Source organism: Peromyscus californicus, unplaced genomic scaffold, assembly GCF_007827085.1.
Source record: "Peromyscus californicus insignis strain IS unplaced genomic scaffold, ASM782708v3 Scaffold_11__1_contigs__length_118956290, whole genome shotgun sequence".
Taxonomy (NCBI): Eukaryota; Metazoa; Chordata; class Mammalia; order Rodentia; family Cricetidae; genus Peromyscus; species Peromyscus californicus.
The window spans coordinates 97523188-97542714 of NW_026294402.1; the positions used below are offsets into that span (position 1 = coordinate 97523188).

The window sequence follows — 19527 nt, forward strand, 5'->3', positions numbered from 1 at the left end:
ACCTTCTTGGATTTAGAGGCCATGAGTATAGATGGACATGCAGTGAGTTCTGGACTCTGTCACAGAAGCCTCAAGTTGGCCTCACCAAGGCTCTGTGCTAGCAGCTGGGAAATTCTACAGGTTGGAGGGAGGCTGCAGAGAGGTAGGCTCAGTGTTGGAAGGAAATGAAAACAAAGGCAGAGTCTTAGTTACTCTTCTCAGATGCCAACCCTTCAACTAAGAGGATTACTTTCTCAGAGTATGGAACATAACAGCATCCCACTCTTCTCTGGAGGAAAAGCATAACCCAAAGGAAACTTCCAAGCCCTGCCTAAGGATGTGGGACTTGTAGGACCTGGTTCCTGCTCATGCAACAGCTGAGATCCCAGGAGGGTTGAGCCTGGAGCTCAGGACACCATCAAATTCCTCTTCCACCTTCCATGATGTATATCTATCCCTATCAACCATGAACTCACATTTACTCAGCACACACAGGACAAGGCATGTGAGGCCAAGTGGGACACAGTGACAAATAACCTTTGGCACTTCCCTGGGGCCTTGAGCATCCATCCAGAGGGGAACAAGTTCAGTCATAGATGTTCTTAGTAAGAGGTCAAGGTAGCCCTGGTAAAAAGCATGGTAAGATGGAATGAGGATAGTCATTCAATTAGGTGGTTGGAGGACTGTGCCAGAGTGTCTTCCTGGAGGCAGGAGAGCTGGGCCTTGGAGGATGGAGATCGGGAATGGAAGGCAGGTCAGGAGAAGCAGAGCATCCCAACTGAGGGCTCACTAGTATCACTGAGAATGGTCCATATTGAATAGGGGATGACTTTCAGCCCTCCCAGAGCTCAGGAAGAAGACCAGGTAGCAGTCCTCGGCATACTGTGATATGATTAGGGAGCAACCCAAGATGCCAACGACTCTTGATGCTTGTCTAAGTCAGGGCCTTGCTTGGGGATGACATTCCCCATGGTTTTAGTGGTCTCTTTGTGACAACAGATGTGGTTCATTAGGTAGAGTGCTTGTCTAGTATGCACAAAGCCTTGGATTCAATGCCCAGCACAGCATAAAAAAACAAGTGTGGTAGGATAGGCTTGTGAGCTCAGCACAAAGTAGAGGCAGAAGGATCCAAAGTTCAAGGTCATCCTCAGCTTCATAGTGAGTTTGAAGCCACCTTGGGAGACATGGGACAGGGTCTCAAAAAAAAATCTGGTAAATTTAGGAATGGCTAGAATTTTTGGACTGTTTCCCATGCAGTGGAATATGGTATGGTACCTGATAGCATTTCACTCTCAGAATCGTCCAGTGAAGGAAGTATTTCCATGAGGAGACAGTCCCACCTGCCCCCAGAGGCCCTGGACGGAAGGCTGGGCAGGCACAGGGCCACTGTGCAGAGACCTCAGGGGCTGTCATCTGTTACCCAGGTGTTCGTGCTCTGCCATGGCCTCCTACAGCTCTGCCAGCTGCTCTACAGCGCCTACTTCAAGAGCAGCCTCACCACGATTGAGAAGCGCTTTGGGCTCTCCAGCTCTTCCTCGGGTCTCATTTCCAGCTTGAACGAGGTGAGTAGGAGGCTCTTTATTTTAAAAAAAAAATTTTTTTAATCAGATTTACTTTATTTTATGTGTGAGTGTTTTGCCTGCCTGCATGCAGGTGTACTATGTGCATGTTTGGTGCCCAAGGAGGCTGGGAGAGGGCGTTGGATCCCCTAGAACTGGAGTTATGGATGGTTGTGAACCACTTTGTAGGTGCTGGGAATCAGACTTGGGTGTTCTTCAAGAGCAACAAGTGCTCTTCAATGCTGAGCCATCTCTAGCCCTGAGTGGGAGGCTCTTGACCATCCTTCATTGTGTATACTCTCCTAACCACAGGATCCAAGAGGAGCATACTATGGGGCTGGGTCTACACCCTAGTGCAGAATATAAGCCCTAAATTTGTCCTCTGACTTGATATTGTGCTCACAGACAACAGAGAGCGAGGAAACAAATCTCTGACATGTATGTCACTGTAGCCCTGGCCCTTGTATGTATCACAAGTCGCCCACAGTTCATGGTGAGTCCAGACATGGCCTCTGGATCCTTCTCACACTGTGTTCTAGGCTCCCTTACTAAACAAATGATATCTGATGTATATGGTAGACCCTTTCCTACAGCAGTCAAGAGGATCCAAAACCATGAGCTCCCACATCTAAACTTGATCTGCATCATTGGATACTTGAAATAAAATTGTGGTCCAGGAACACTGGAGTTTGTGTGCTACTGGTGGTGAGTGAATGTGTGTGTGTGGTCAGGGGTGTGTGAAGAGAGTCCAGCCTGGTGCAGGCGTGGGTGAGGTTATCTGAGTGTGTAGTGAGTACAAACCTTCAGCCTGAAGCCCAGTTTCCAAGTCCTCCTGGGCCCAGATGAGATGAAAGGGCACAGATTGCCCACGGCAGCTCAGAGGCAGGTGGAGGGGCTTCAGCAGAGAAGCCGTGGGTGTCTTGGCCTTGGGAAACAGCTGCTGCTTTTGTCCACTCTGGCATGACATCAAAGGGTGAACAGATAAGGTGAGTTGGAGCCCTAGAGCCCTGCCCTAGATGTCCATCTCCAGTTCTTAGACCCTTTAGTTTTGAGACGTGGAAGGACAGACTTCAAATGTTCAACACCACCAAATAGATGGAGCTGCTCTAGGGGCACTCTGAGGGTGATAGTTGAGGCCTGAAGTCTTCTTCTTGGCTAGAACAGCTGCAGTTTTGAGGTGTGCTTTAAATGGGAAAAGAATAAAGAATTCTTTCAAAGGCACCCATCTGCTGAAGAAAAGCTTGGAAGCAATACCCAATACCCGAGCAAAGTCCAGTGACCCACACAGAAACCAGTCCTGGCTTCTGCAGATAAGTGGGGCCACAGATACGCCAACCTTTCTTGCTGGGTTTGTTTCGGAACCCTCCACCACCTCTCACACACACCCTTTCAAGTCAGCTAGCAGAGCTGAAATGGTCTGACATTTCAGTCCATTTATAAAAAAACAATAGAGAAGCAAGAAGGAATGATGAAACCCAAGAAGCTCAAGAATAAGCTTTCTCTTTCTCTGGGTACCCATTGCAGAATGTTCTAGGAACTTCAGGCTGAGGAGCTCCCTGCTGAAGCCAGGCTGCCTCTTCATTCAGCTCACATAGCTTCACATCCTCTTCCATGTGCCACAGCCTCTGAATGTTGATCATGTCCCTTCTCACATGTTAAAGAGCACCAACTGCACACCAGACACTGTCCTAAGTGCTAGGAGGCAGAAAGGAACAGACAGACAAAAAGCTAAGACAAGAATACAGAAATAAAGCTCCAGTAGATAGACAGTAGGTTCCATGACAAGGTGGCCGTGGGAGAGGAAAGGCACTCAGAACCTAAGTTGTAGACACAAGGAACATACCTTCTAAGGAACGTCAGGAACACAGTGTTCCTGTCCACACTAGACAGGACTTGGAAGTGGTATGATGGTCCTTGTCCTTCGTTTTGAAGAACTTAGGATGGCTATGGGGGTGGGTTCGACGCAGAGTTGTTGATGCAGAAGCCAACTCCTCCAGAAGGTTGCTCTAGTACGTCATAGACAAACCTGAAGTCGGGCCTCCCTGGTTCCGTCTGTCTCTTGACTTCACAGATGTAGACACGACAATTCCTGTTTCACTGTCAAGTTCTAGTTTCCTTTCTCCTGCTGTCATAAAGACCATGAGCAAAGGGACTCGGAGAAGAAAGGTTTTGTCTGTCTTACACTTCCACATCAGGCTATCATGGAGGGAAGCCAGTCTGGGGACTGGGGCAGGAGCAGAGACCATGCAGGAAAGCCTCTTACTGGCTCCCCCCTTCGCTTCCTCAGCTTGCTTTGTTAGTACAACTCAGGACCACCTGCCAGGGATGGTCTCGCTGGCAGCAGTGGGCCAGGCCCTCCCACGTTAATCATTAATCAAGAAAATGTCCCCACAGCCCTGCCTCCGGGCCAGCTAATGGAGATATTTTCTCATTGAAGTTTCCTCTTCCCAGATGACCCTAGTTTGCGACAAGGTGATGAAAATGAACAAGCACAAAGTATAAAATGAGAGCAGTTGCATGGTGCGTGGGGCCATTCACGTTGCTTGGTCGTTATTCTGACTTTCAGTCCAGAGTCCCTGAGTCCATTACCATGGACCTCGTTAAAGTTAGGAGTTTAATTAAGAAACATGTGCTACTCCGGGAGCCTTCCAGGGTTTGAGGCTTCCTTAGATTTTTGCTCCCAAAAGATTTATCTAGAAGGCCTAGGGAAAGAGCTCAGTTGGTAAAGTGCTTCTTGTGCAAACATAAAGACCTAAGTTTCATCCCCAGAACCTACATTTAAAAATCCAGGTTTAGCAGTGGCATGCGCCTGTAATCCTAGAGTTAGGGAGGTAGAGAAAGGAGGGTCTCTGGAACCAACCAGCCTAGATATTTGGCAAGCTTTGGATCACTAAGAAACTGTATCAAAAGAAAAAAAAAAGAGGTGACTGGTACATACACATGCACATGTGAGCAGATCCTCTTGCAAACATAAGCACACACTCAAGATTTGTGTATAAAATGGTCAGTGTTTGGATTAGTTCATCGTGTCTTCAGATAATTTCACTGGACTGGTCCAAAAAGCAGAGGCCGGAGGAACGCTGGTCCTGTGAGAATACAACATAAACAAGAATATCTGGGTAAGGCTAGCACAGCTTTGCCAGGGACCCCACTATTACCAGACAGCCCCTTCCCTCTCTAGTCTCCCTCGATGAAATGTGGTCAGTCTACTCTGGGCTAGGGGAGGGCAGGACCAACCTGGCTCTCACTCAATCCCTTGTTCCCCTCTGCAGATCAGCAATGCTACCCTGATCATCTTTGTCAGCTACTTCGGCAGCCGGGTGAACCGCCCACGGATGATCGGCATAGGGGGGCTCCTCCTGGCTGCAGGGGCCTTTGTCCTCACCCTCCCACACTTCCTGTCGGAGCCTTATCAATACGTCTCGACCACGGCCGGTGAGTGACCCCAACTCCTGCCTTGAGGAGATGAGGCAGGATGAGCATGGTACAGAGTTGATGGTGGTGCCCCTGCCAGTGGGGTTTCCACTCTGGGTCATGGCTTCTTTCCTCTCCCACTAGAGACCGTCCTTGGCTTTAGTAGTTCAATTTCTCTCCAGACCACATCTGGAATGTGGAACCTATTGAAACACATAGAAGTGTGAAGTAGCCTGGCTACCTGGTTCCTGGCTCCTTGGGGATGAAGAGACCCTGTGGTTGCTGGCCTCTCCCCATGACTCCCTGTGCCTTATGCCAGTTTTTATCCAAACTCCACCTACCTGGGACCAGAGCCCACAGAGGCGTGGAGGAAAGAGGACCAAAGTGTGGAACACTATGAAGTCTGGGGTTTTTCCTGATGTTTAGTGACTGTTACACCTGTCGATTTTTACTTTAAATTATATAGCGTTTGTATAGTACACTCATTGATGCGGGGACACTAGTGGGGTGCAGAGAAAAGTCATAAGACAAGGAGTTATATGACTTTCCCAGGGGAAACATGAACAAATATCTGCTCACTCCACATAAGACACTATGACAATCCAAAGAGATGAGTCTTCTCAAATCTAGCTTGGTGAGCCAATAAGTTTATTTGGGTTGCTTATAGGAGCATGGGTAAGGGATTATAGGAACACGACTAAGGGATGACAGGAGCATGGGTTAGGGATTACAGGAGCATGGGTAAGGGATTACAGGAACATTGGTAAGGGATTATAGGAGCATGGGTAAGGGATTACAGGAGCATGGGTAAGGGATTACAGGAACATGGGTAAGGGATTGCAGGAGCATGGGTTAGGGATTGCAGGAGCATGGGTAACTCAAAGACAGATATATCTACAGAAGGCACACTCCATCATGGGTGAAGACTCACAAAAGCTGTATCCTTAGAGCCCTCTGGACAATTTGTAGGCACCTCTACCAGAGTAACCTCGTCCCCAGCAATTGATTCCTACTTTTTACAACCTTGGGGGAAGCTTTGTAAATCTTGTAACTTTAGGAACTTCTGAGCCTTACAAGTTTCTATGACTTCCTTAGTCTTAAGAGCTCCACTCTTTCTCAACCTTTCTAATGCTGTGACCCCTTAATATAGTTCCTCATGTCGTGGTGACCCCCAACCACAAATTTATTTTTGTTGCTACTTCATAACTGCAATTTTGCTACTGTTATTGATCATAATGTAAGTATCTAATATGCAGATGGTTTTAGGCAACCCCTGTGAAAGGGTCATTCTACTCCCAAAGGGGTTATGACCCACAGGTTGAGAACCACTATTCTAACTTGAAGGGAGTGTTTCAAATGGGAGGAAATGGCTACATAGTAGGTCTTGACACCTGAAGGTATTCATATATCTTCTCAGGGTCCAAGTAGCTAAGGAGAGAAAGAAGAGGGAGCCCTGTCCCCTGACCCTCATCAGGCAAGGGTTTTTTCTGTGACCCAAACTTCTGCTTTTTATTGGGATGTCCTGTGACAGGAGGAAATAGACAAAGAATTTATGTAGTTAAACATGGAATTCATTAGTAATGAAGGATCTAGGAAAAGGTGACTCTTCCTTATATCTTATTTTTAGAATTCTTTTAACTAGCATATATTAGTTATACATGATAATAGGTTTCATTGTGACATCTCCATACATGTACATGATGTGTTTTGATCATATTCATATTTTTTTCTCCCACTCTTGCTAATCTTTTTCCTTTTCTCAACTAGTCCCCACTTCTGTTTTCTTGTTGAGGTGCATGTGTGTGTGTGTGTGTGCACGCGCCCCAGAGAGTTTCATCAGGGTTGAGTACAGGAGTATAAATGAGGATTTGTCTGTAAGAACGTGGGTGCTTTACCATTGGCTTTGCCACTGAAGGAAATGTCCCTCTCTTCCTATCAACCCATTAACTAGTTATAAACTGTTGTTGTTTTAAATTGCTGTGTTTGCGATTTTATACACATTCTAGATAGCTCTGTGTTGACGTGAGCTTTACAAATATTTCCTACTAGTTTCTAGCTCATCATGCATATTCTTCTAACAGAATATATGTCACTTCCAGAACAAAAAGGGGTCTTAATTTTGATGAAATCCAATTTTTCCTTATTTTTTTTCTCTTCCACCATTCAATTTTCTGGTACTGCACTCAAGACCTCTCCCCACCCCAGGAGAGGCACTTTCTCTGGGTGTTTCCATTTTTTTGTATTTACATGTAGATGTATGATCTGTTTTGAGTTAATCATTTTTCCTCTTGTGTATGAATGCCATTTTTTTCCCAGCACAATTTGTTATAAAAACTGTCTTTTCATCATTCCAGAATTCTAACAGATACATTGTACCATTATAACAGATGAATTCTCTTGGGCTAAGGCTGCAGCTCAGTGGTAGAGAGCTTGCCCAAAATACACAAGACCCCGAGTTCTGCCGCCAGCTCGGAGAAGAAAGTTGGCCACGTTTGTGGGTTCATCTCTGGACTTGCTTTCCCACCCATTGATCTGTGGGTCACCTATGCCAGCACTGCGTGCTCCCCCTCATCAGTGTTTTGTTTAGTTTTGTTCTTTTTTTCTATATAAACTTTGAGATCTAGTGGTTTGTATTCAAAAGAAAAATATCTTTCTGGAATTTTGATTGGGATTGCGTTAAATTCATAGATCAGTTGGCATGCCTGTTATGTGTAACCCTCTAACTCTTTTTGGTTTTTCAACACAGGGTTTCTCTGTGCAGCCCTGGCTATCCTGGAACTCACTCTTAGACCACGCTGGCCTTGAGATCACAGAGATCTGCCTGCCTCTGCCTCCTGAGTGCTGGGATTGCAGGTGTGCACCACCACCACCTGGCTGATCCTCTGACTCCTAAACGGTGTGGCTCACCATCGCCCTTGTGTTTAACGTTGGCTTATGACTGAACGAGCTCTAGGCTGATGAATGTCTTTATTCTTCAGGAGAACAGAGTCTCTGGACTCCTTAACGCCCACTGTCCATCATTGCCGCCCAGTGCTATGGACGCATCTGTCTTACCCTTCCTACAGCGCTCACTGCCTATCAGTATTTACCTCCAGGGTTATGGGTTTCTGCGTTCACCAATGCTGGAGGGGGGCATTTCACCTGCTCTGTTGCTTCCATTTCCCCTCTTTTCCTGATATATATATATATATACTTAGTAGTTAATTTTGATGAACCCTTGGGTGATAAAATCTCTGACAGAAAAGATCTTCATTTTACCCTTACTCTTGAATTAGTTTAGCTACAAACTGTTTTAAATTCATAGTTATTCCTGCTCAGAACTTTGAAGACAACACACCTTTGTCTTTGAGATTTCTCAGTGGACCTTCTCCATCTGTCTAATTATCAACCCCTTATATTTAGGCATCCTGGTTTTATTCTCTGTAGCTCACTTAAAAATTTTTTTTGTTGTTTTGCTACCATAGTATGTTTGAATATGGGTTAATCTGTGTCTGTTTGGGAGTTCAGTTGTTTGTTTGTTTTTTATAAGACCTTACCTCCCCCCGTGCCCCTTGCAAAATTTTTATTTAACTCTAAAAATTTGTCTGCCAAAAATGCTCCTGATTTCCTCCATCCTTTCCTCTAGAACTTTTATATAAATATACATGTCAGTCACTTTCATTTCTGAACCCCTCATCTCTTAACTTCCTGGAATCTTCAGTGCATTGTTCCTCTGTACTGTATCCTTAGTGGTTTCCTTAAAGTATGTCTTCCCATTCTGTGAGCCTCTCTCTAGCCTTTTAAATTGGAGTCAAACCTTTCCATTATGTAAAATTTACTCTCTGTTTTGCTAATTTCTCGGAGTTGTGATTTGTTTTCAAATTTCTCAGCCCTTAGTTTTATGATTTCTTAATGCTTTTTAACTGATATATGTGTGCATGTGTATGTGTATCGATGATATGTTTCTTTGGTGTTTTCAAGTATTTTAAACATAGTTTTATGCAGTCTCTTTGATATTGTTCCACTAGCTCCAGCCTTAAGAATGTGACGCCTTCACTGTTGTTGTGCCTGCTTGTGCATGTTCATCGTGAATCCTCCTCCTGTGTGTTCTATAATGTGGCTGTGGAGTGAATTGTACTGAGATTTTTTTTTTCTCCCATGTGTAAATTATCTGTGGGCAGATTAGGAATGGACCTGCAGTAGTATAGTGTTTTATATCCCCATGTGGACTCAGCACCCCAGGGGGTCATCCTTGCTTTGCAGGTCACTTTATGTCAGCTAGTTAGCTCAGGATGAATTTGTCCTTGTCTCAGGAGAAGTAGGGCATGGTGGTGGCTTCATGATGAGCAGCATTGAGGGGCCCAGTCTGCAAATGCTCATCCTTAGTTCACTGCCGTGGAGCTGTACGTCAGTGGTGGAGGATGAGTGAGCCACCCAGGAACGTGCTGAGCAAGTTAACTGATTTGTGTTTGCTTGAATCTGGCTCTTCTAAAAGCAGACTAAGCTCCAGAGGTGAGTCACTTAGAACGGCAGAGGAAATTCCTCTATGGGTTGGGAGGCCTGTGCAGGAGACAGATGGTTGGTTTGAATGGGGGGTGGGAGTGGGGAGGATTAGGAACTGGTGAAGTGTCTGCAAGGTTCTGGGACTGTCACTCTTTCCTCTGGGTGCTCTAGTCATTCTCACAGGTGTGTCGTAGCCCCGGACTGTTTAAAGTCTGAGCCAAGGACGAGGACAAACCCAAGCCCATGGGCTCTGCCCTGTCCTTTCTCCCCTCTAGCTAGACGAGGCCTTGGAGACCAGCTCTGAGGGAGAATCAGGACTTGACCTTTCTGATGCATGAAGACCAGGCTAATGAGATCAGCAAGGGAGCCTCGAGCACTGGGGCCAGGCTGAAGGGAGGGCACTTTGCCAGACACCACACGCCATGGCCTACTCAGTCAAGCTGGTCGGCTCCCCGCGGCCTGGGCCCACAGCCCATGGCATTTGCTTTGCACAATGCAGCCATGGGAGGGAGGTTAGAGATGGCCTCACTTCGCTCCTTATTAGGGATGGCTATTTAGATTGAGGTGGGCTTTACCACAAAGCCCCAGATCACAGGGAGTTAATACCAGTCCAGTCTTAACCCCACTCTTCCTGGCCCAAATCACCGCAGCTGGCCTGACAGGGCCACAGCGTGCACAGGCTGGGAGAACGGACTGTTATTGTTGTTGTTGCTCATCCTGTTTGTACAAATCCTGATTGCGACAACAGAGCGGCACTTGCTTTGATTGGGATTCAAGCAACAGCTGGAGATGTTCAGGGATGCCACCTTCGGGGCATCTTTCTGGTGCCAGGCAATAAGATGAGGAGGACCTTGGCCTAGGAGTCACATCTGTGGCCTTTAGTTGGGCTGTGTACTAGGTGGGGATGTAGTGTGGAAGTGTGCCATGTTAATATGTTCAGATAAATATTCATCAGGTGCCATTTCATTGGAAAAGGCTGATATCTTCAAATGTATTCCTATGGGAACTTTGAATTATGCAAGGTCATGGGGGGCATATTTTATTAGATGTGACACCCAAATGGTGCATCTGAACTGTCTTCTGGAGCCAGGCAGTCCTTGGGCCATTTTTTCCATGCTTTGAGTCTCAGTACCTCAGGAGGGTCTAAAAGAGAAACACCTCTCCCATCGATCGATCGAGCCATGGTGGCTGCAGAGGCTCTTGCATTTAGCCCAGTGGCTGCCATAGGCAGGGATCGTGAAGTGGTGGCTCTTGCTCATGTGGTAGTGGGGAAACTGGGAGCCCCTCAGTACCCCCGTGAGAACGCACGTGGTGTCCCTTGACAAGCGCTTTGCTGTGGGCTGGATAGCTTGGGAGAACCTGCAGGTGAGTGCTTGTCCTCACCCTAAGCCTCCATTACACCCTCATGTGAGCATAGGGTCCCTCTGGGTGAGAGCATGGACTACTGTTCTGAGTAGTTGCCAGAGCCTCCCACAGCCTCATGTTCGTAGATGGAGCATAGACTGTGACACAAATGCCGTCTCAGCTGCTCACTTGCCAACTCTTCTTGGGGGCCGGGGTACTCTTCCTTTCTAAACCTCAGTATCCTTACCTGTAAAATGGGAGCAATAATACCTTCTCACTCAGTGTGCTCTCAGAATAAAATTAAAGTGGAATAATATAAACATATAATAAATATATAGATACAAAGAGTGTGGCTCATGGGAAAATTTCCATTTGTTTGCCTTGCTGTCCCATTTGGGATCTGTAATTGATCAGTATCAGCCCCCACTCTTCTCTTCATGAGTATTTGCCCATTTCTTCTCCCCTTGGAACAAAGCCGCTCCAGAAATGACCATGGGAAATGAAGAGGAACTATGATTTTCAGAGGGGGAAAAATTGAAGAAAGGCTGAACATTGTGAAAAGTCACGAAGACCTTTAACAACTAATTGCCTATTTTAAAAAGCCCATGCAGACATTTATGGATGTTTAGATTTTCTAAATGTCAGTGGGGTCCGGAAATGTGCCTTGGCGCCTTTAGAGACTAGCTACCCAGCCAAAGCCTCCATCCAAGCCCACGTCTAGAAGGTGCAGTGAGGCTTTTGCAGATGGGAAACAAGCCAGCACGAGATCAGTTCTCCCAGGAGAGAGGAGAAGGGGCTTTGGAAACCAGTGTTCTGAGGGACTAGGTGTAACCTGTGAAAGAGTCAGTGTAGTCCACGTGGAAGTCAGCCTGGCAGACAATGGTTGCCTGGGCAGGAAGCTTCCCAGAGGCTAAGCAGGAAAGGAGGAGGGGAAATTGTATTTTTGGAGCAATTAAAAAAAGAAAGGGAAGAAACCCTCCCTAGCCCTTTATCTCTGAAGCTTCTGGTCCCTATCCTGTGCTCTCAATGGCGTCCCTAGGAAGGCGGGTAACAGGAAAGCACGCAGAGCAGAGCCTTGGGATCCAGAGTGACTTCAATACTTCCTTATGCAGCTCTCAACCTCCAGAGCCAATCCATCTCCTACACCCGTAAGCCACACAGGGCCAGGCCACAGAGAGAACGGCTCTGGAACATGAGCTCAGGTGATAAACAGCCAGCTGTGGTGCGAAATGGAGATGCCAGAAGCCATGGGGGACATGAGGGGGACATGGTGTGCAGGTAGCCTGAGTGTGCCTGTGGCACATAGGTGTGTGTAAGGCAGAGCATCTCTATGCGCAGGAAGTCGAATGAGATAGGGAGGCAGCTGGGCATGGAGAGGAGAGGAGGCTGGTGTACGTGGAGATGGATACTGGAGGTAGACGTGTGGGGGTGCAGGGGTGAAGGTAAGGAGATGGGGAGATTGTGAGGAGGTGGGAGTATAGGGCAAGGAGGAAGTGGAGTGAAGAGGAGAACACATTCGTAGGAGGAAGTGTGTGGGTGGGGATGTGGGGGTGAGCATGCATTTGAGGGGAAGCAGGTGGGATGATACGTACAAAAGGTGGGGGGACGTGTGTGCTGGGGTGAATGGGTGGGTAGTTAGGGTGAAAGTTACACAGCCTGGCTAGCTGGAACTGTTTAACCTGTTTAATCTGAGAAAGGAAGGAAAAAGCCAGCAAACACAAGTGGGGAAAATATCACAAAACATGAGTGCTTTTCATTCAACTAAAAGAAAAACAGCCCTGAAAAGATGAGCAGGAGAAAACTGAATGAGGTTTGGTGTGGATCCTCCTAGAGTCGTGATGTAGGGAAGGATAAAAATAAACATGGAGAAATGACAGCCCGCGCCTGGCTGCTGTGTTGAGTGTCAAGGGAGGTCAAAAAAGAACAAGGACTCTAAGGTTGGTGGAGCAAGCGTCCCCACCGCAGTGTCTTGATAGACAGTGCCTCTCAAGGCACCAGCGGTTGACCTCGTCTGCCCACTCTCTGTCTGGTTCTTGGAGCATCTACTTTTTGTGGGCGAAGTCAGGTGAATTAAAATGACTCACTGTCCTAGGCCTCCTGCAGGAGGCTGAGTGTGGCTCCTCTTCACCTTTTGGCCCTTGGGGCCTGGGCAGTCATTTTTCTTGTTCAGCAATGAGGCCGGGTGGCAGACCCGCTGCAGGTGTCTTGGAGACAAGCTCCTTCCTGTCCTTCCATCAGCTTACTCTTCCTGGACGGTTGGTAGACTGTCTCAGTCCTCTCCAGGACAGGGGCAAGGTTCCTGGTAGATAAGAAAGGCTTCTTACTATGCTAGTGGCTTTGTGTCTCTTAGGAAACAATCCCTGTTCCACTATGGAATGAGATTGAAGAAACCATAAGCCATCATTGTAGCAGGTAGCGGGCTCCTGAAGGACCTAGGGGGTCAGGAAGGCACTTTCTACTCCTCTTGCTGGATGTGGTGAGACTGAGGCTGTTGACTGTGCCCAAACACCTCTTGTAGCCCAAAGGCTTGACATGGATGCCCCAGGCAGTGTCCCCTGGGAGGGGAGGCCAATGGGGTACCTTCTTTTTCCCACGACCAGGGGACTTTTAAGAACTCCAAGCTTGTGATGTCTATAATCAGAGAAGATGGGGCACTGAGGCAAGGAAAATAGCTCAACAGACAACTGACCCACATACCAGGACCTAGCAGTCAGCTAATGCTTTTTGGGTATTCTGGAATGTTCCAGATATCACCTTCCTATCTTCTTCCTAGCCTAGAGTATGAGTGAGAAGGATGCGTAGGGGGCCCCTCTACCCCCAGAAACCTACCCTTCATATCTGGTTTGTGTCTCCAGAAGCTTTGATTGTAGAACGTCTTAGTGGCTGAAGTGTTTGAAAACCATGTTAAGTCATGGGCAGACATTTTTATTTAGGCAACCGGTAGGAAATATTTCGGGCCTGCCAATCCTTGAGTTTCTATGAAACTGTTCAGCAATGTTACTGGGGCACCAGAGTTTCCATGGGCAGTAGAGACAAAAGTGTCTAGGTGTGTGCTATAACATTCCTTGGCACAGACACAGTGGGATCAAATCTTGGCCTAGTTAGTAGTTTTGTTTCCCAAGCCCTACATTAGATGGTTCTTCTGGCCTAGGGCTACCCTTGCCCTTAGAGCTGAACTCCCAAGGTGTGAATTCCCCCAAGCTGCCTTGAGGTGGTCAGCCATGGACATGAGGACAGGCCTTTCTCTTCCAAGTGACTCTTGCCCTTATATCTCTCAGTACTACCTTCCATGGGTTCTAGTCTGCTTCTGAGAATCATCCAGGCCAAGTTGATCAGTCCCCAGCGGCAGGAAGGCCATCCCAAAGCTGGGCTGAGCCTCGGTCTCTTCAGCTCCAAAATCATCACTCCACCTTAGAAAATAAGGCTGCAGGTCTTCAGGGTCTCCCTGGGAAAAATACAGAGTAATCTCACTCTGGACCTGAGGGTCCTAAAACAGGCTTAAGTTGGGAGCTTATGATCAATATAGCCAGGACCACAATCCTGCAGATCTGTTTCTCAGGCCAGGCCTTGCCTTCCTATTTGCTGTCTAGCTGAAGCCAAGCCTTGTGTTCTTTCCCCATGAGATTCTCTCTCCTTGGCTGGAGCCCTTCTTTTTACCCTCGTATCTAATTTTCTAATGTTCGGCCTTCAGAATGTCTTACTAGCCATTCTCCTGGCTCTGCAGCCTTCCTGTCATTCTTGGACTTGCCAGTTGTGTCCCCGAGGACAGAGCACAGAGTGGTAGACACACAGCCCTTCTACCTCGGGTGTGCAGGAAGCTGGTTCCCCCTGAGGACTCTCCAGATAGGGGTCCCCATCTTGCCTAGCAGATACAACGACAGACAGACTTTGTCAGCAGGTTGCCTCCAGTCAAGTCATGCCCTGCCATGGCTTCTGCTGGCTTAGGCGCCTCATTAACAAAGAAAATGTGTGTGGGGGAGGAGGGATGAATGACTTTTGTTGGCTCTGCAAACCGCTCTGGGTTGTCTTCAAAGAGCACCCCGGCAGCCTAGGGAATAAATCTGGGAGCAATAAGTTCTACTTCACAACCAGTGAAAGGTGTGAGTGAGGTGCCCATCTCCTGAAATACTAAATTCAGGGCTGCCAGCTGTCATCATTTTTCTCCCCTAGCCACTAAAGGAACTGGTCTGATGCGCAGGTGTGGGCTCCTGGGCACTGGCAAAGGGCAATGAGGAAGTAGGAGAGGGGAGTCCCAGGCCAGCCAGGGTGGCTGTGACTTTGTGAAGTCATGCACACGGCAAGCCTCATGCCCAGGACAAGTAGCATTTTCCCAGGCCCCTTCTAGGATAAGGGAGGCAGCGTGGGTTCCAGTCTCAGTGCACACATACACGCACACGCGTGTGCATGCACACTCACACACACACACACCATCCCCACAGACACTCCTACGTGCATGCATACACACATGCCCAACACCAGCACATACACACACGCACACACACAAGCACACGCACACGCACGCAGGTACGCATGCCCCAGCACCAGTACACTCCTTCCCTGTGCAGATGTAAACCCCTCCAAGCACACACATTTGCCCTGTGATTTCTCTGCTGTAGAAGCCACCACTGGTCTTGGCTCTGTTACTGGGTCCTGTCCCTGAGTTTTAAAAGCCTGAGTAGCATTGCTTGTCAGTGGGCTTTTCCCTTATCCATTTGAGTTCCTCGAAGTGACTCATCATTCTGAATGAAAAGTAGTATTATTGGAGGACGTGTATGCCCCAGATTATGATGTATAATTGCTTTTCATAGAATAATGTTTTATAAAATAAAGTTTCATGAATAAAGAGAGCACAAAGTTGTGAAGGGGGGAAGGTGAGGGTGGATCTGGCAAGAGTTGGGAGTGGGGTGAGGATGAATACAATAAAAATACGTGGTATGAGTTCTCAAAGAATCAATAAAATAGTATACTAAAATGTTTTCTTTGTAATGACACATAATAACTACATGTACTTACACAGTCTGTGATAGACAGTTCAGCGTGGGTCTTGATCAGATCAGAATGACTGACCTATCTTCATCATCTCAGCCACTTACCATTTCTTTATGTTGGGAACATCAATCCCTGACCCACTCCTGCTCCCTCCCTGCTCCCCTCATCCCTGCTCCTCCTCTGCTTTACCCGTGCTCCATTCCTGCTTCACCTCTGCCCCACTCCTGCCCCATCCCTGCTCCACCCCTGCTCCACCTCTGCTCCACTTCTGCCCCATCCCTGCTCCACCCCTGCTCCACCTCTGCTCCACTCCTGCCCCATCCTTGCTCCACCTCTGCTTCACCCCTGCTCCATCCCTGCTTCACCCCTGCTCCACCCCTGCTTTACCCCTGATCCATCCCTACTTCACCCCTGCTCCATCCCTGCTCCACCCCTGCTCCATCTCTTCCTGGGTCCATGGGTCACATCCTAGAAAAGATGACTTCCTGACACAAAATCTCCTATATTGCAAAACCACAGAGGGGCCCAGAAATCAGAACTAGAATTTTGCTGATAAAAATTTCAGGATGAATCAGAAGGCTGACTCAGGGTGTGGCTGGGGTAAGCTCAAGAGGGATGAGCCTGTTTCTAGATGGCATTGCACAGTCCTATGAAATTTGATGGAAGCCAGCCTCCGATGTCCTACCGGGGTTAAAGAATGTGCTCGGATGAGCTTCCACCTTTCCAGGGTTTACTTTGGGGAAGACAGGAAATAGGCTAACACCCTGTTAATGAAGGCTCTCCTCCCTCCCCAGGACCCTCGCAGTACGGAGGCAGACAGCCGTGGGTAGACAGATGGACTCCAGAGGAGAAGTGTTGTAGTGGGTGCAAAGGGGTGCCATTCCTCTGGTCTTATTATGGAACTTTTGTTATTTTTAAAAATTTTGTGGGAGAGTAGATATAGTGGCACAGGCCTTTAATCCCTGCACTGAGGAGGCAGAGGTAGGCAGATTTCTGTGAGTTTGAGACTATCCCAGTCTACATAGTGAGTTCAGTTACATAGTGAGATCCTGCCTCAGAAAAAAAAATTGTGGGACTGAAGAGATGGCTCAGTGGTTAAGAGGACTTGTTCTTACAGAGGATCCAGGATCAGTTCCCAGCACCTACAAGGTGACTTGTAACCATCCATAATTCCAGTTTCAGGGAAGTCAATGCCTTCTTCTGACCCCCAGGGGTACCAGGCACACAAATGGTGAATGTTCATACATGAAGGCAGAACACTCATACACATAAAATAAATAAACCTATACAAATGTTTAAGATTTGTGTGCAGGGTATATGTGTATGGATTTGTTTGTATGTGTGTTCATGTGTGCATATGTGTATATGTGCACATAAATCCATTTGTGTGGAGGCCAGAAGTCAATGCTGTACGTTTTCTCAATCACTCTCAACTGTATTTCTTTGGAGACAGCATCTTTCAGGGAGCATGGAGCTCACCTATTTGACTAGGCTGTTGGCCAGTGAGTTCCAGGGACTGGCCTGTCTCTGTGTCCTCAGTGCTGGGACTACAGGGGCGTGCTGCCACACCTGACTTTCTTCGTGGGTGCTGAGGATCTGAACTCAGGTCCTCATGCTTGCGTGGCCATTGCTTTACTTACCGAGCTATCTCCTAAGTCACAGTGACCAGCCAGGGAAGGCTCTGAATATCCCCAGGTATGTGACTTGAGAAAATGGTGAGCTACTGGTTGATCCCTTATGTGGGCTCAAGCCCCTGGAAAAGGCTGAGAACTCTGCCCCAGGGAGGAAGTGGGAAACTGCAGCCCAGAAAGCCAACCTACCTGTGACACATTCAGTCATCTCTCTGTGGAGAACCTGCCCAAGGTCCCCTCCAAGGCCTGTTCTTCACCTCTTCCTGCCTCTGCAGTCACCCTCCATGATGCCCTCCCCTCCCCCCATGCTGATTATTTTCGAAGAGAAGGGTTTAATGGTCTAAAATTCTAAAAAGATCCTATTCCCACCCAGAGTGTGATAGCCAGGGCCACCCACTACAAGGAAGTCCTTGGCTTTTTCCTAAGATCCTGCATAAGGATCCACCTGAGACATACTCTCTCACTGGGAGCTGGTCTTGCCAATGAGACGAGGCTAGATGGCCAGTGATCCCCATGTCTCCAACACTGGCATTGCAAGTGTGTGCCATCGTGCTGGGCTTTTCATATGGGTTCTGGATTTCAAATTCAGGTCCTCAGGTTTATGAAGTCAAGCACTTTACGAAGTGGGCCATCGCCTCAACTCTAACTACTGTCCCTTTCCACAAGTGTCAGAGCTGGCTCTGAATTAGGCTTGGGCCCCATTCAGGACTGGCATCAGGAAAAGCGTGTTCTCCAAGGACCTCTTGAATCAATGTGGGAAACAGAATTAAGCCACAGAGAATTTGGAGACTTGGATGGAGTTGGGGCCAATTGATTATTTTTCTTTTTTCATGCAGGCTTTGAATAAAAGGCATTTCTGACCCGCACACTGACATTTTTAAACTTAGTAATAGTGAAACAATCCCCAGAGATTTTGGCCGCTGGACACTTCATTATGTGAAGCTTTGTGGGGATTTTTGTGGCTTTGGCGTACCACGCAATATGCCACATGAAGACTTAATAAGGCAGTCAACATTTTTTACGATCTTTGATGACCATTAAATGTCTCACAAAAAAATGCTTTTGCCAGCCAAAGGCAGCAACAATGTTCTCATAAATGTGAGTCCAGTCAAATAATGAGGATGGACAAAATCAGAAGTAGGGCTTAGAATAAACTCTTATTTTCTGGCCTGTTGTTTCCCCCAGGGAGTTCCTCAAGTCCCCTCACACATCCCCACCTCCAAGTCCCTTCATTCCCCTGCTACAGTCAGACCTTGAACATGCTTTCACACCCATCAACCATGGAGCCCTTGCAAGCCCGACCCTCATATCATACAACAGCAGCCTCACCTGTTTGAGCCCTTGGAGGTTCTGGCTGAGGGACTCCCTACCCCTCCATCAGAGCTTTTGGAACACAGGCCTTAATCCACCCTGCACCTTTACCGCATTGCCCTGTCAAGGTCTTTACCTGTCTGGGCCTTTCCTCAGGTGCAATCCAGGCCCGTTCCCAAGGCATGCTACCCTGCCTGCCTGCGGGAGCTTCACTGCATATTGGCTTCAGCAAACAGTGGGTGTCCTGTGTCACCCACTTCCGAGTGCTGAGCTACACCCCGGCTTCCCACTGTGCCTTCTTCTTGGTTCACAGGCCCCTTTCTTGGGGGAACTTTTCCAAGCCCCACCCCCACTACTACCACCAAACTCTGCGTTTCCTGTCTTTCCTTACCCTTTGCCCTCTCTCCTGGTGCATGCCTGTCGATAACTTTTTTTTTCAATTGTGGTGAAATACATAGCATGAAACTCGCCATTCTAGCACTGTCAGGTGATGGTGGTGCTAAGTGCGACCATCACAGCCATCCACCTCCAGAGCATTCTTATCTGGATCCACTGGACAGGCTTCATTGCCTTCTCCTCCAGCCCCTGGCAAACCTCGTTCCACTCTCTGCGTTTATGAATTTGACGACTTTAGAAGTCTCCTATCAATGGAGTCAGACAGGACCTGCCACTTTGTGTCCGGCTTCTTTCACTTAGCACCCAGTCTCCTCAAGGCTCATCACTATTAGCTTACATCAGAATCTACTTCCTTTTTAGACTGAACAATATTCTACACTATGTGCCAGATTTGACTTATTTGCCAGGTTGTTTCTACTTCT

General features: G+C 47.6%; 1 protein-coding gene across 1 annotated transcript in view; it reads left to right on the plus strand.

Annotated features, from left to right (window-relative positions):
- Positions 1-19527, plus strand: part of Slco2a1 (solute carrier organic anion transporter family member 2A1) — an 83284-nt gene that overhangs the window by 41548 nt on the left and 22209 nt on the right. The window contains exons 2-3 of the mRNA XM_052718506.1: positions 1404-1541; positions 4811-4973. Of these exons, the coding sequence (XP_052574466.1) occupies positions 1404-1541; positions 4811-4973 (301 nt within the window). The remainder of the gene's footprint in view (positions 1-1403; positions 1542-4810; positions 4974-19527) is intronic.